This window comes from Triticum urartu, chromosome 7 (genome assembly GCF_003073215.2).
Source record: "Triticum urartu cultivar G1812 chromosome 7, Tu2.1, whole genome shotgun sequence".
NCBI classification, from domain to species: domain Eukaryota; kingdom Viridiplantae; phylum Streptophyta; class Magnoliopsida; order Poales; family Poaceae; genus Triticum; species Triticum urartu.
Window position 1 is genome coordinate 176,691,731 of NC_053028.1, and position 15,504 is coordinate 176,707,234.

Genomic DNA, 15,504 nt, shown 5'->3' on the forward strand with positions numbered 1-15,504 from the left:
GACACTCCTTCCCCGTAGCCGTACCTGTAGTATTGCTGGCCACGGCACACGTTGATTCATTTTTCTCCAGCGTATGCATGTGTGGTTTGCTGAAAAGGAAGTTGGTGCAAGTCTATCGATCATGTGGCGCGACGATGTCCTTTTCACCGCTCCACGCAGCCCGCGGCATGCGCCCCATCAATACAACAAGGTCAGACACTTTCCTTTCCAGCTATGCTGGCAAGATGTCATCACCGGCCAAAGGCTTCAAAGTACGTATGTCGCTCCAAACTCATTCATGACCATTTTGCTAACCGACGCACATATGTATGTACATGTAGCGACAGAGCCAGAGATATAGATAGATAGATAGATAGATAGATAGATAGATAGATAGATAGATAGATAGAGAGAGAGAAATAGAGTATGACTTCCATTTAAGCGTGAGAGATCGTATGACCCGTTAATATGACATGTTCGTGACATCATACGAAGGTCTAATTTGCAACGCAAAATATTATGTACCACAGTGTGCATCACAATAATACAGAAGTCGGAAACCTTTTTGAGAATAAATGCGGTTTTTTCACCTGATCATCAATGATGAGTAGCCAAATTAAGCAAAACCAAATTAAGCGACAATAACTTCAACAGCAAAGAGTACATGAATTACTAGAGGACAAGCCCACGTTAGATAAGCAGTACGCACACACAAACCATGGCCGGATCGACACGGCAAATTATTACAGTACGCAGGATGCAGAAGCTAACGCGCGCCGCCCACGCAGCTAGCCAGATTGGACGGGCTTGTCCTGCGGTTCTTCTGCTGTTGGCTCTGGCTCTGGCTCCCCCTTGCCCTCCCCCGGCGCCGGCACGCCGTTGGACGAGCTCTCCTGGTCGCCAATGCCGGCTCCTCCGTTGCTGCTACCTGCGCCGTACGCTCCTTCCCCGTACCCGTAGTATTGCTGGCCCATGACACGCTCTCCGACGAACACCTGGTACTGCCCGCCGACGTTGGCCCGCACCGGTGCCATTCCGACGGCGTACCCGTGCACTGGAGCCCGGGGCCCATAGATGCCCTGCTGCATCTGAACCTGTAGCGGAGCCGGGGAGCATACACAGGCCGCTGCACCTGATTCTGAACCTGCACCGGAGCCCGGGGAGCATACACGGGCCGCTGCATCTGATTCTGAACCTGCACCGGAGCTGGGGGCGCGTACATCGGGGGCTGAGCCTGTAGGAATAAGCCACGGCGGGGCTGAGAGCGTGCGCGCGTGTGTGCATGCGCAGGTCGCGTCAGGTCCGGCCCGTGGCTGCCTCGGGTACGTGCGAGCGCGCGCCCAGGTGTAGGTGTGTGTGTGTGACCACGCGTGCGTGCGCGTGGGTAGTTTTCAGCTAGCGATGGAGCCGGAGGAGGGATCGCGTCCAAGCTGCTAGTGGCCGCGTCGTCCGCGTACGGGCGCGACGGGAGCGCGAGCCAAATAGGCGACGGGCGCGGGTGTGGGCGAGTGGAGCGCCGTGGGCGCGGCGTAGCGTACGTGCGCGTGTATAAAGGCTCACTAATCCTCTGTGTATTGCCGGCTGGACTAAGTTCGTGCTCAGGAAACAAAAGAAACGCAGTTCGTGCTGCGGGCGGTGTACGTGCACCGGAAAATCGCTTGTGTCAACTAGCTTCTTCTCCCTTCCTTCTTCTGGTTCGAGCTAGAGAAAGGCCACAGAGAGAGAGGTAGAGCTAGGGCGAGCTTGGCATCGGACTGTGCCAACAATTGGTATACAGAGCTTCGGTTCAGGCGATCACTGGCTACCATGGCGCTCGTCTCACACGGCGGCGGCGCGGACGGATTGGCGACGATGGCGATGCCGATGCTGCAGACAACTACACGGTCTGGGCCATCAAGGCGCACGCGATCCTCGACGTCCACACCGTATGGGAGGCGGTGACGCTGGGCGACGCGACGGTGAACGCCAAGAAGGACAAGATGGCGCGCGCGTTGCTCCTCGGGGCGTTGCCGGAGGATGTGCTGCTGCAGGTGTCGACAAAGCTCACCGTCAGGGAGGTATGGGACTCCGTGAAGGTGAGATTCGTCGGCGCTGATCGGGTCCGCGCGGCGAGGCTGGAGACGCTGCGCGGCGAATTCGACCGGATGAAGATGGCGGACGGCGAGGAGCTCGACGTGTACGGCGGGAGGCTCGCGTCGATGGCGGCGAGGTATGCCAACCTCGGGGAGACGCTGGCGACGCAGCACTTGTCAAGAAGTTGTTGGATACGGTGCCGGATCGCCTCTTCCCCGTCGTCGCCGGCATCGAGCAGTTCCACGACGTGACGACGATGGCGTTCGACGAAGCGCTCGGGCGGCTGCGTGCGTTCAATGAGAGGGTTCGGCGCCGTGGACAAGACGGCGGCGAGCGCGGGGGTGAGTAGCTGCTCATGACGGCGGCGCAGTGGGCAGCACGGGAGCGTCGACACGGCGGTGCTCGGGACGACGACGACGGCAAGAGCGTGGCGTCGAGCAACGGCGGGAATAGGCGCGGGCGCTGCTACAATTGTGGTCAGCGAGGCCACTTCAAGCGCGACTGCACCAAGCCGAGGAAGGGCGCGACGGCGGAGCAGGCAATGTTGGCGAACACCGACGTCGAACACAGCGGCCTGTTGTAGGTCGTGGCTTAGAGGGTGAAATGTAGGAATAAGCCACGGCGGGGCTGAGAGCGTGCGCGTGTGTGTGCATGTGCAGGTCGCGTTAGGTCCGGCCCGTGGCGGCCTCGGGTACGTGCGAGCGCGTCCAGGGGTAGGTGTGTGTGACCACGCGTGCGTGCGCGTGGGTAGTTTTCAGCTAGCGATGAAGCCGGAGGAGGGATCGCGTCCCGGCTGCTAGTGGCCGCCTCGTCCGCGTACGGGCGCGACGGGAGCGCGAGCCAAGTAGGCGACGGGCGCGGGGTGTGGGCGAGTGGAGCGCCGTGGGCGCGGCGTAGCGTACGTGCGCGTGTATAAAGGCTCACTAATCCTCTGTGTATTGTCGGCTGGACTGAGTTCGTGCTCAGGAAACAAAAGAAACGCAGTTCGTGCTGCGGGCGGTGTACGTGCACCGGAAAATCGCTTGTGTCAACTAGCTTCTTCTCCCTTCCTTCTTCTGATTCGAGCTAGAGAAAGGCCACAGAGAGAGCGAGGTAGAGCTATAGGGCGAGCTTGGCATCGGACTGCGCCAACAGAGCCTGCAGTGGCACGGCGTGGATCACAGGCGGGGCCGCACGGGGAGGGGCACTCGTCACGGCGCGGCTGTAGCCTGCAGCGGCACCACCTGTCCCCGCATCGGGGTCGCGCATGCGCTTCAGGAAGACGCTGAGGGGCACGACGTAGTCGTCGAAGCCGAGGCGGTTTAGGGCCCACACGATGTCTTCGGCGTTGACGGCCTTGCGGCGCTGCATGCGGCACCGTTCGTTGGCCTCGCCGGTGACGAAGCTGATGAACTCCGACACGCATTCCTGGATCGCCTCCTTGGCTTCGTCGGAGATCTTGGCATGGGCAGGGAGCGCGCGGCGCATGATGCGGATCACGTTTGCGATCGGCATCAGCCGGTCCTGCTCCCGCACCACCGGCGTCGCCTGGGTAGGCGCCGGCGCCGCTGGTCCGTTGGGGACGCCGTCGTTCTCCATGGCTAGGGTTAGGCAAGGTGCAATGCAGGTAGTCGCACTTGGCTTTAGGGCTGTGCTTCTGATCAAGTTGCTTCAGTGTGTTAAATAGGCTGAGATAGGCATTAGGTGCTGGCTTAGCTGTCCTTTGTGTTACAGATCAAACGACAAGTGTCCATTGAGTGGTTCTGGCGGAGACATGTACTCATGAATGAGGCTATTAATCAGAGGAAAACGATAAATCATATGTATAAATGTGGTTATAACCGTTGGTGGTGAGGGCCGTAGTTTTTCTTTTCTTTTCTCATGACCTGTAGACAGGTCATTTTGAAACTGAAATGGCACATTAAGGGCATGGGCTACGGAGGCTATAGCAAATGCTGGTCTCATCCCCTCCACATAGGATTGTACTGGTGAAGCAATCGCTGCATGTGATTGTCCTTGTTCATCCACTCATGCAACAAGTAGGCTTCCCTTCCTTTTTCCTTTCGCTCATGCTTTCCGCGGCCAAGCAGCGGCGACTTCTGCAGGCGACTATGACATGCTGCGAATCCACCGTCCCTGACACCCGAGTCTACCTGGCCTGCGGGGAAGCTAGTTGGGGCGACGCGTTGTACATGCCCTAAATACAAAGCAACAAAGCTGCAACGTAATGACAACCAAATCAATGGCGGCACAGAAATTTTGAAGATGGATATCCAGAACAAGAAAACCTATGAAACTACAAGCAGGAAAGAGATTGAATCTGTAATACAATCTATAAATTTGCTAGGAAAAAGAGAGTGAATCTAAAATAAACCTATAAAATTACAAAATTTTAATAAAATTATAAGCAAATGAATATTATGTAGAATTGTGTGTAGTAATGTCAAAAATATATAATAAAAGTGAAAGAGAGAGAAAAAAGAAACAATACCAAGAGAAAAGTACAAGAAAAAAAGTTACAAAATAGGCTGAAATAAAATGCTATGAGGAGATACTGAATTAAACCAAGACCTCTTACTTCGATGCATAAGAAACAACTTACTAAGCTACTGTAATCCCCCTATTTTGAAATCTTTTTCTTAATTATATCTTGCCTACGAGACAAGGTGATATTAACATATTAACGTTTGCTTTCCAATATATTTTGATATTTAGCTGAATACCTATGAATTATGATTGGATTGCTCCCGAGTCAAATGAAAACGAGTAGTATCAGCGATCTCACACACCGCGGAGCCTCAACAAAATATGGGTAGGTGCATGTCCAAATGATAAGGCACCCATTCTTTTGTGAAAAATATCTTCACGTACTTTATTGTTGTCTCCAAGCTGTTGACACAACAAATTTATATTGTGAAACAACTTCATGACAAATCTAATGGCTTCTACTTCATTTCCGTGCAAACAAAAAGAAGAAGAGAAAAATCTACTTTACCACAGTTTGATTGCATAGTTTTTAGGACCTCAAGTTCTTTTTGAGAAAAACTCCAATATATTACTTAATGATTTTTTTGGACACAATACAGACGCTTCATACATGCGCACATACACTCACCCCTATGAACACATGCACGCACGGACACCTTACCCCTATAAGGACCTCCAAGATATTGAGCCGGCACATTATCTTAAGATTAACGAAGTCTCAACATACGCCTACATAGTTGACGGGAACATCTCCTCTCACTTAATGCACGTTGCCAAAACTTGTCAGTCCCATGAGCCACTTCGGTAGCCTCTCTCTTGACTTTGGTTGGATTGAAATTCAGTAGTAGTTGAGAGATTCCGAGCACCTCTATCTTCAAACCAACCAAAGTGGATCCGCTCAAAGAGTGATTAGAAAAAATCCTATGAGCAAACATCTAATCAATCTTCGGGGTAATAGGATGGTCCAAATTGAGAACGATGTAAAGTCCCACCAGGCATAGACGCAATTCAACCTCTTTTGCACGGGAGCAAACATGCATAAAATCCTAGGTTGAAACTAAGATCTTGCCCTCAGAGCCTCTTGCCATAACTCCCGGGCTAGCCAGCTAGAAATTTTGAGCAACAAAGCTAGCATCCACATCTAACTTAGTGCAATAATCAATCGGAAGTGGCTCCCACAACAGACTTCTAGAAGTTTGTTTGTCACCAAGTTGCTACGGGACACCAGTTATTTGTCTTTAACTTCAAGTACTGAAGAAGACATAGTAAAACTCAAAGAAAAAAAGGACCAATAGTTGTCCAAAATATTAACGGATGCCATGATAGACGCATTTCCTCTCCAAAAATCACATCATTCCTTAACGGCCAAGCCCTCCAGAATAGAAATAAAATCTTGGAATGAGTGGAAGTATCAACTCTGTCGAGTAAGACCAACAACCAACAGATATGTCTCAAATGTATTTATAATTTTTTTATTGTTACGTGCTATATTTATATCATTGTGGTATAGTTTTGACACAAATTTCTCAGTGCCATTTGTTGTTTTTGGATTTTCCATGAAAATCAATTTTTTCGGACCAAAAAAATCCATAAAAAATCAGGAGGGGGCGCGTGTGGTGGGCTCATGTAGGCCTGCTTAACCTCCGATCCACCACCTCTCAGTCCCTGTGCCATTATATACCTTCGATACCCTTCGTGATTTGTAAACCCGAATTTTTCTACCACTGAACACCTCTATTTTTCATGATCCAAAGGGGAAATTCTTCATGGTGGCCATCTCCATCAACTTGAAGGCCGTCATGATCACCCGTGAGTAGTTTTGTTTGGACTATGGGTCCATAACAGTAGCTAGATGGTTCCCTCTCTCTTGCTTCTCAATACATCTCATGAGCTTCCCTACATGATTGCGATCCATCTGATGTAATCTGTTGGCGTGTTTGTCGGGATATGATGAATTGTCGTTTTATGATCAAATTTATTCATGAATCTTTTTTAGATATATTTGGTTTCTTTGCTAAATAATTCTTATTCCGATATGCTCTCTGATCTATTCTTCCTTGTTTGGCCATGTTTGGGGTTTGATCTTGAAGGGGGAGTTGTGTATGATAGTTGGGTTCAACTGTGCAAGTAAGCTACCAAAGTGATAGAAAGTGGAAAAGTCTTGTATCGTGTTGTTGCCACTAGGGATAAAAATATGCTTGTGTAGTTGCCCTTTGAACACATAGTGAAGACAAAATATCATCTACTTCATGTCATCATACTCAATGCAATAATCTGGTTTTACTTAATACTTTAAGATGCATGCTGGATAGCAGTATTGCGTGGATTATTAGTTATAGATGCAGTTGGATAAAAGTCTATAGAGTTACGAACATGATAATCATATCTTAATTATGCAATGAATATTCATACTCATAAAAATTTCAAGTTAATTTAAAATGGAGCCCCGTTGGCGACCCCGTTGGCATCGGGGTTCACACATAGTACATTTCATTGTTGCATCTTCGCATGGCTAGGTGAATCGAGAGAGGTGGAAGGAAGATGAATCATGGAACCACATGCAATAATTAACATAGTTGTGAATCTGATGATTGAATGGGAGCAGACACATCCAACTCTCGTGAGAGTGCCAACTCCAGTGTAACACCCCGGATGTAATTTACCTTATCTGTACTCCAACTCTTGCCGTTTCCGGCCTAAGTTATTCTATTTTCCTCGAGTTCGGGTTTTTGTCTCCGTGTGTTGTTGCCTTGTCATGCATCTCATATCATGTCATCATGTGCATTGCATTTGCATACGTGTTTGTCATATGCATCCGAGCATTTTCCCCGTTGTCCGTTTTGCATTCCGGCGCTCCTATCTCCTCCGGTGCCCCTTTCTACCTCTTTTCGTGTGTAGGGGTTAAACATTTCCGGATTGGACCGGGACTTTCCAAGCGGCCTTGGTTTACTACCGGTAGACCGCCTGTCAAGTTTCGTGCCATTTGGACTTCGTCTGATACTCCAATGGTTAACCGAGGGACCAAGAAGGCCTCGTTTGTGTTGCAGCCCAACACCCTTCCAATTTGACCCAAAAACCCACCTAAACCCTCTCCATCGTCTCGGTCCTTCGATCACGATTGCATGGCCGAAAACCGCACTCCATTTGGAGCTTCCTAGCTCCCTCTATGCCTATATATACATCCCCTCTCGAAAATCCCGGATCCCCTCCTTCCAAACCTGTAACGCCCCAAGACCGATATGCCAGGTGTCGTTCAGTTATTCACTGGCGTTGCCTTGTCATTCCTTGCGTGTCATGCATTGCATATCATGTCATCATGCGCATTTCATTTGCATACGTGTTCGTCTCATGCATCCGAGCTTTTTCCCCGTTGTCCGTTTTGTAATCCGGCGTTCCGTTCTTCTCCGGTGGTCATTTCTACCTTTCTTTCGTGTGTGGGGATTAAACATTTCCGGATTGGACCGAGACTTGCCATGCGGCCTTGGTTTACTACCGGTAGACTGCCTGTCAAGTTTCGTACCATTTGGACTTCGTTTGATACTCCAACGGTTAACCAAGGGACCGAAAAGGCCTCGTGTGTGTTGCAGCCCAACACCCTTCCAATTTGGCCCAAAACCCACCTAACTCTGCTCCATCATCTCGGTTTTTCGATCACGATCGCGTGGCCAAAAACCGCACCTCATTTGGACTCTCCTAGCTCCCTCTACCTATAAAAGAGCACCCCTCTCCGAAATTTCGGATCATTTCGCAGTCTAAACCCTAGATCCACTCCTCCCCGCGCCACCGGACGCGTCCGCGCTGCACCGGACATGTCCGCCCCGCGCGCCACCTCACTCCAGCCAATCAGAAGGCGCTCCGTCGTCACCACCGCCTACCTCCTCCAATCCCATTGCGCCACATGGCACCGCGCTGCCCCAATTCGCCGCCGGCCCGCGAGCCCAGATCGAGCCCGCGGGGCCCAACCTCGCCGCCGCCCGCGGAGAGCCGCGCCCGCTCGCCGCCTTCTCCATCCTCCCTTGCGCCGCCGCACGCCGTCTTGACGCCGGCCGCCGGCCGACGCCACTCGCCGACCTCGTTCCTCGCCGGATCCCGCATCCCTAGCGCCGCCATCTTGTCATGGCCAGATCCGGCCCCGGGGAGGCGAGCCCCGCCGGATCCGGTGCTCCTTTGCCTCCCTGCCTCGCCGGAGGTCTTCCAACTGCCTCGTCGGAGCTCCTTCACGCCGCCGCCGCCGGACGGGATCGGGAGAGCCCCGATCCGCTTCGCCGTTGACCATCGGGCGCCGCCGCCCCTGCCTCCCCGATCCGATCGGGATGGAGGGAGACGAGCGCTCCGTTGACCGCCTCCGCCTCCTTCCGCGTGGGCCCCGCATCCAGGCCCAGCTGGCCTGCCCCTCCGGCCCGCTTCGTCCTCCGTCGTCCCGCGCGTGGGCCACGATGGCGCCAAGGCCCAGCGCGCCGCCCCCGCCTCGGCCTGCTTCCTCCTCCACCGACTGGGCCAGGCCCTGGGTGAGCCGAACCCCAGCGCCCCCTCCTCTTGTTTTTTTTACTCTTGTTGGGCTGCCCAGTGCACTGTTCAGATTCGGCCCGATTCATGTTTTTTCCTGCGGAACGATTTTGCCCATTTATCCAGAGATTGCCAGTTTTGCAGATTAGTCCCCCTAGTTCATGCATTTAACAACTCACTAACCGTGCATCGGATTAAAATGTTTTATATATGAAACTTGTTCAGAATTTTGTGTAGATTAATAATATCCAACTTTCATCCTTGTTTAAAATATTTAAAATGTTGTTTGCATTAATTTGCTCCTATGCCATGCTAAAATGATTTAATTCATAACTAAATAATCGTAGCTCTGTTTTTAATAATCTTTATATGTAAATGGGGTAGAATTTTGCCTAGTTTAACATGGTGGCATCATCTTGCATGTTTAACAACTCTAAAATTGTGTTTAGGGCAGAACATTAACAAATCTATAATATGCTCATGGGGAGTTTCCGGAATTGTTGTTCGTTGCTTCCGGCCTCATTTAAACTTGCCTAGATAGGTAGTTTTGTTTTGCTTCACCCTCTTGCCATGTTTAACAACATTTAATATTGTTGGGGTACATAAACGAGAGAGAACTAAATAATTGATGTGGTGTTTCGTCAATATGCAACCCGTTGCATATTGAGCTCCACTTAATTTGTAGGATTGCTTGTGCTCTTTGCCATGACATGCTTCTTTAAACCGGTCATGCATCATACTTGATTGTGCATCATGCCATGTTGATGTGTTGGTTGTTTACTATGTTGTGTGCTTCTTTTCCGGTGATTCTTCTTCGGGTTGGTTCCGGTAACGTCGCGTTTGTGAGGATCCGTTCAACTACGTCCGTTTGTCTTCTTCATGGACTCGTTCTTCTTCCTTGCAGGATCTCAGGCAAGATGATCATACCCTCGAAATCACTACTATCTTTGCTATGCTAGTTTGCTCGCTCTTTTGCTATGCCAATGCTATGATGCCTACCTTTTGCTTGTCAGCCTCCCAATTGCCATGTCAAACCTCTAACCCACCTTGTCCTAGCAAACCGTTGATTGGCTATGTTACCGCTTTGCTCAGCCCCTCTTATAGCATTGCTAGTTGCAGGTGAAGATTGGAGGCCGTTGCTTGTTGGGGTTTTTATTTACTTGTTGGGATATCACGATGTATCTTATTTAATTAATGCATCTATATACTTGGTAAAGGGTGGAAGGCTCGGCCTTATGCCTGGTGTTTTGTTCCACTCTTGCCGCCCTAGTTTCCGTCATATCGGTGTTATGTTCCCGGATTTTGCGTCCCTTACGCGGTTGGGCTATTATTGGAACCCCTTGACAGTTCGCCTTAAGTAAAGCTCCTCCAGCAATGCCCAACATTGGTTTTACCATTTGCCACCTAGCCTTTTCTTTTCCCTTGGGAGTCGCGCTCCTGAGGGTCATCATTATTTTACCCCCCCGGGCCAGTGGTCCTCTGAGTGTTGGTCCAACTGAGCGATGTCCGAGGCTACCAGGGGCAACTCTGGGCTGGCTTACCCGACGTCTTGCTCATCTGAGTGTGCCCTGAGAAAGAGATATGTGCAACTCCTATCGGGATTTGTCGGCACATTCGGGCGGTGTTGCTGGTCTTGTTTTACCCTGTCGAAATGTCTTGTTGTACCGGGATACCGAGTCTGATCGGAACGTCTCGGGTGGAGGTCTATTCCTTCATTGACCGTGAGAGCTTGTCATGTGCTAAGTTGGGACACCCCTGCAAGGATTTGAACTTTCGAAAGCCGTGCCCGCGGTTATGGGCAGATGGGAATTTGTTAACGTCCGGTTGTAGAAAACCTGAACTTGACCTTAATTAAAATGAATCAACCGCGTGTGTAACCGTGATGGTCTCTTTCCGGCAGTGTCCGGGAAGTGAACACGGTTGTTGGAGTTATGCTTGACGTAGGTAGTCTAGGATCACTTCTTGATCATACCTTTATCGACCGTGCTTTGCCTTCTCTTCTCGCTCTCATTTGCGTATGTTAGCCACCATATATACTAGTCGCTTGCTGCAGCTCCACCTCATACCTTTACCTTACCCATAAGCTGAGTCCCCGTGGCTCACAGTTACTTCCAAAACCAGCTTGCAGGTGCCGATGAGCCCGTGCAGATGACGCAACCAAGCTCAGGAGGAGCTCGTTGAAGATCTTGTCCTCTGTGTTGTTTCCGTTCTAGTTGATCAGTAGTGGAGCCCAGTTGGGGTCGATCGGGGACCTTTGTCGCATTTGGGGTTCTTCTTTTATTTTGGTTCCGAAGTCGGACCTTGATTGTATTTGGTTGATGTAATGCTTTATTCATGTAATTGTGTGAAGTGGCGATTGTAAGCCAACTATGTATCTCTTTCCTTTATATATTACATGGGTTGTGTGAAGATTACCTCACTTGCGACATATGCCTTCAATGCGATTATGCCTCTAAGTCGTGCCTCGACACGTGGGAGATATAGTCGCATCGAGGGTGTTACAAGTTGGTATCAGAGCTTTCCCCGACCTTAGGAGCCCCATTGCTTGATCGTCTTAGCAGCCGAGTTGTGTCTAGAAAAATGTTTTGAGTCCTTAGGAATTATATATCGGAGAGTTTAGGAATTCTTTTTACTTCCCAGTCTCCTCATCGCTCTGGTAAGGCATCCTGACGTAGAGTTTTGACTCTTCTCTTCTCAAATTTCACTAAAAAAATTTTAGGATCACGCGAGTATCTTGGATTTGTTCCGATGGCTTATGATGAGAACACTGTCTTGGTGCCTCCTGTCAGGGGTTTAGTGGAAGTGTCCCGGGGAGTTGAGCTCTGAGGTGTTGTCATCATAATTTTATCGTTGCAATTCTGGAATACTTGAGATATGTTCGCCGACATCGAAAATCTCTTTTATGCAGTTCGTTGGTGAGATAACCTCGACGCCACCCAGTACTGGGGCGGGAGTTCGGGAGTATCGCCATAACTTGTATAACGGATGCTTTTCGAAGGTTGAGGTAGATTATTTCCGAAGGTTTCTTGGTTATGTGTTGAAGGATGGATACAGCTGGATATAGGATTTGCTAGATTTGGGTGAGATATTATGCTTCCCCTGTATCCCCAACACCTGATTGCATAACCGGAAAGGTTCGGGAGTTTCATAGGTGGGAATTCAAGTAGCTGTTAGGATATCTTTCCGACAGATGTATGATATGAAATTGGGGTTCGACGTCTAGTGGTCCGCCTATTCACGGTCGGTTTTACAGTGGTCTCGTTGTGTCTTAGAGAGTCCTTGGCTATGCCGACTCGGGGACGCTTTGTATGTCATGTGCACTGCCTTGTACATGATGGTGCTGTACGATCGAGCCCGTGTAGGCCCCACCATGAAAACTTCGGACGAAATCTCTATCATATGTTTGTTCCGGCTTATTTTGCAGGCCAATCCTTTGTTTTGTTTTGAGTTGTGGTATTCGAGTTGCTTCAAAGTCAAATGTTGATTCCATACCTTCCCCAAATGGTGTTCTCATACTTCGGTGTGAATACCAATCCTTCTTGATCATCAAGATTGCTTTGTCAATCCTTTTCAACCGGCGTGTTTTTCTCTTCAAGTGGATCTGATCATTTCAACATCAGTAAGATCAATTATCTCTTCTTCTCAACGGTGTTATTTCTTCCGTCTCCAAATTGCCTTTGTTTTTCCCACCCTCCCTCCCTTTGTTTTTCTCCAAGGATTCAGATCTCTTAATCGAGTATCCTTCTTATTGATGTGAGGTCTCTCCATTCTTTTCTATCAATATTCTTATCTGGTGATTCTCATGAAGATCGTAATGGAGCTTCAAGTTATCATTCTTTGTCTCTTCTCTTCTCCGGTGGTTTCAAGTCAAGCTTTGTTGATCATACCCTTTCCTCATTTCAAATACCTTTTCATATCGGTGCACCTCATAACCATCCACTTCTCGTTATTTAATTGCTCCGGAGTGCTCAAAATATTTCGAAGATTCATGTTTCCACTCTGTTTTCGTTCAAACTCTTTTGAGGATGTGATCTCATTCTAGCCATTTAATTCAACCGGTGCAATCTCTCTCTTTAAATCATTTCAACGGTGCTTCTTTTCAGTGGGCCCTAACCCACAGGTCTTTTCCCAGGATCTTACCTGACTCTTCTCATTTTCCCGGAGCTACCCTCAAATTCATCTTAAAGATGACGTAAGAATGATTTATCATCAGTCACATGTATTTCTCCAAGATCTCTCAAATTCTTTTCATCGTTGGCTCAACCTTTCCATTCTTCATTCTGGAGTGCCTCAATAATTATTGGTGGTGTTTCTCGTCGTCATTCTAAGATTTTGAAGACCGAAGAAGAGTTTCTCTTAAATCGTGCTCCATTCTCTTCAAGATTCGTGATTCTAGCTTGTTGCCATCCTCTCATAACTGTGTTCGATTGTGAGATATTCTTTTCACCCATCCGAAGTAATTCAAGAGTCTTCTCAGTCTGTTATCCGGAGCCCATCATCGAAGATTATCCATTTCAGCTTCAGCTCTCGTTCTCCTAATTTTACCGGTGCTTCATTCAAGTAAGCTTTAATCGGCTCGTGAGCTCTTCATTCTCATGTATCTAAATCCTCTCAAGCATCTTTGTTTCATTTTATAATTCTTCCCGGCGTCTCTTTATCTTCTCTTCGTTCATTTTCATTTCTTACGATGGTTCGTTCAAGTTTTTCTTCTTTCTCATCATATCAATTCCTTCGTTCTTTTCAATCCTACCGGTGGTTTGTTGAAGACTTTCCCAAGCTTGCGCTATATCTCTCTTAATCCTTTCTACAAGAATAAGTAGTGTGCCAAATCCATTGTTTGTCATCAATTTAATTGGCGAAGGATACGCATAACGTAATTCTTATTTTTGTTCATCCAAGTGATTAATTCTTTATTCCGGAGCCTCATCAAAATTCTTGGTTTCAATTGTTTCATCTTTTCTTTCCCGGAGTTCCAAGCTCTAATTATCACGGAGATCCATCTAAATCATTGCAAGGATTCACCTTGTATTTTCAACTTCTCTTTATTTTCGTTTGATCATCCTTTTTGTTACCAGAGTTCTTCATGGAGGCTCTACATGATGGTGCATTAAGGATATAACTCCTTCTCCAACTTTGTCATCGAGATTCTTTTCTAAGAAACTCAAGCTTTCATCATGTTCCTATCCGGAGTGCATTTCTTTTTAACGTATCATTGGAGGTGGTATTATGTCATTCTTGATAATGTGACTTCATGTTTTCATGATTCACATGTTGTCAAGATTGGGATATTTTAAATCCATCAATCTCGTCATTGGAGCTATCTTGGGTTATATTTCACCTATAGCCTTCCCTAAGGATTGTTGCTAATTATGGTGCTTATAAATGATCCAAGTTTCTTCATTTATCCTCCCGGTGATATAAGTTTCTTGTCTCCTTGTTCATGTCAATCCAATCTAGTGCTTCCGTCAGTGGCAGAATTTCACCTCATAATGTTTGAGTTGTATTCCTCAAGCCCATATCAAGCTTATTATTTTCGTTGTTGGTTTTCCAACAACTCCGTTCTAGCATTTGTTGTAAGCGTGCTCCCTCGAGATCTTGTTTCCCTTCGTTCATCCCACTCCATTCTTACTTTTGTTCCGGAGGCTTTGTGATGTTGCTCTCTTCAACCCATCTTCTTGTGTTGACAAGATCATGTTCTTTTCATGATTGTCTATTTAACCGGAGTGTCGTGCCCTCTTTTCAAGTATATCACCTTATCAAGTTCTTATTCAATTCCTCTCTTTTCAACCGGAGTGCTGCCCGAATTTTGGTCTTCCTTGATCCCCTTCCTTAACCGGAGTGTTTTTCTATATATATCTTCCCTTCAACCTCAAGGTTTTTCGCAATGCTCTTTGTTCCCTCTTTTCTAATGGAGTGTTTTCGAATTAGTTCACCTTCGTTGTATTCTTTTCTCGAATTTGTTCAACCTTGCAAGGTTTTTGGTTTCACTCGTTTGTCAAAGAAGCAACTTAGTTTCCCTTTTCTCTTTCTCCTCCGTTTTCCCTCCGGTGCCATTCTAGATCTCGGGACGAGATCCTCTCGTAGTGGTGGAGTGTTGTAACGCCCCGAGACCGATATGCCAGGTGTCGTTCAGTTATTCGCTGGCGTTGCCTTGTCATTCCTTGCGTGTCATGCATTGCATATCATGTCATCATGCGCATTTCATTTGCATACATGTTCGTCTCATGCATCCGAGCTTTTTCCCCGTTGTCCGTTTTGCAATCCGGCGTTCCGTTCTTCTCCGGTGGTCATTTCTACCTTTCTTTCGTGTGTGGGGATTAAACATTTCCGGATTGGACCGAGACTTGCCATGCGGCCTTGGTTTACTACCGGTAGACCGCCTGTCAAGTTTCGTACCATTTGGACTTCGTTTGATACTCCAACGGTTAACCGAGGGACCGAAAAGGCCTCGTGTGTGTTGCAGCCCAACACCCTTCCAAT

The 15,504-nt window shown here is 48.2% G+C and overlaps 1 protein-coding gene across 1 annotated transcript; it reads right to left on the reverse strand.

The window, feature by feature from the left end:
• Nucleotides 1-595: 595 nt before the first annotated feature.
• On the reverse strand, nucleotides 596-3,669 carry LOC125524486 (nuclear transcription factor Y subunit B-8-like). The gene is made up of 3 exons (XM_048689534.1): nucleotides 3,190-3,669; nucleotides 1,124-1,213; nucleotides 596-1,073 (listed from the first exon to the last, which is right to left on the reverse strand). Exons 1-3 carry the CDS (start codon nucleotides 3,628-3,630, stop codon nucleotides 768-770), a joined length of 837 nt encoding a protein of 278 aa, XP_048545491.1. The 5' UTR covers nucleotides 3,631-3,669; the 3' UTR covers nucleotides 596-767.
• Nucleotides 3,670-15,504: the final 11,835 nt, after the last annotated feature.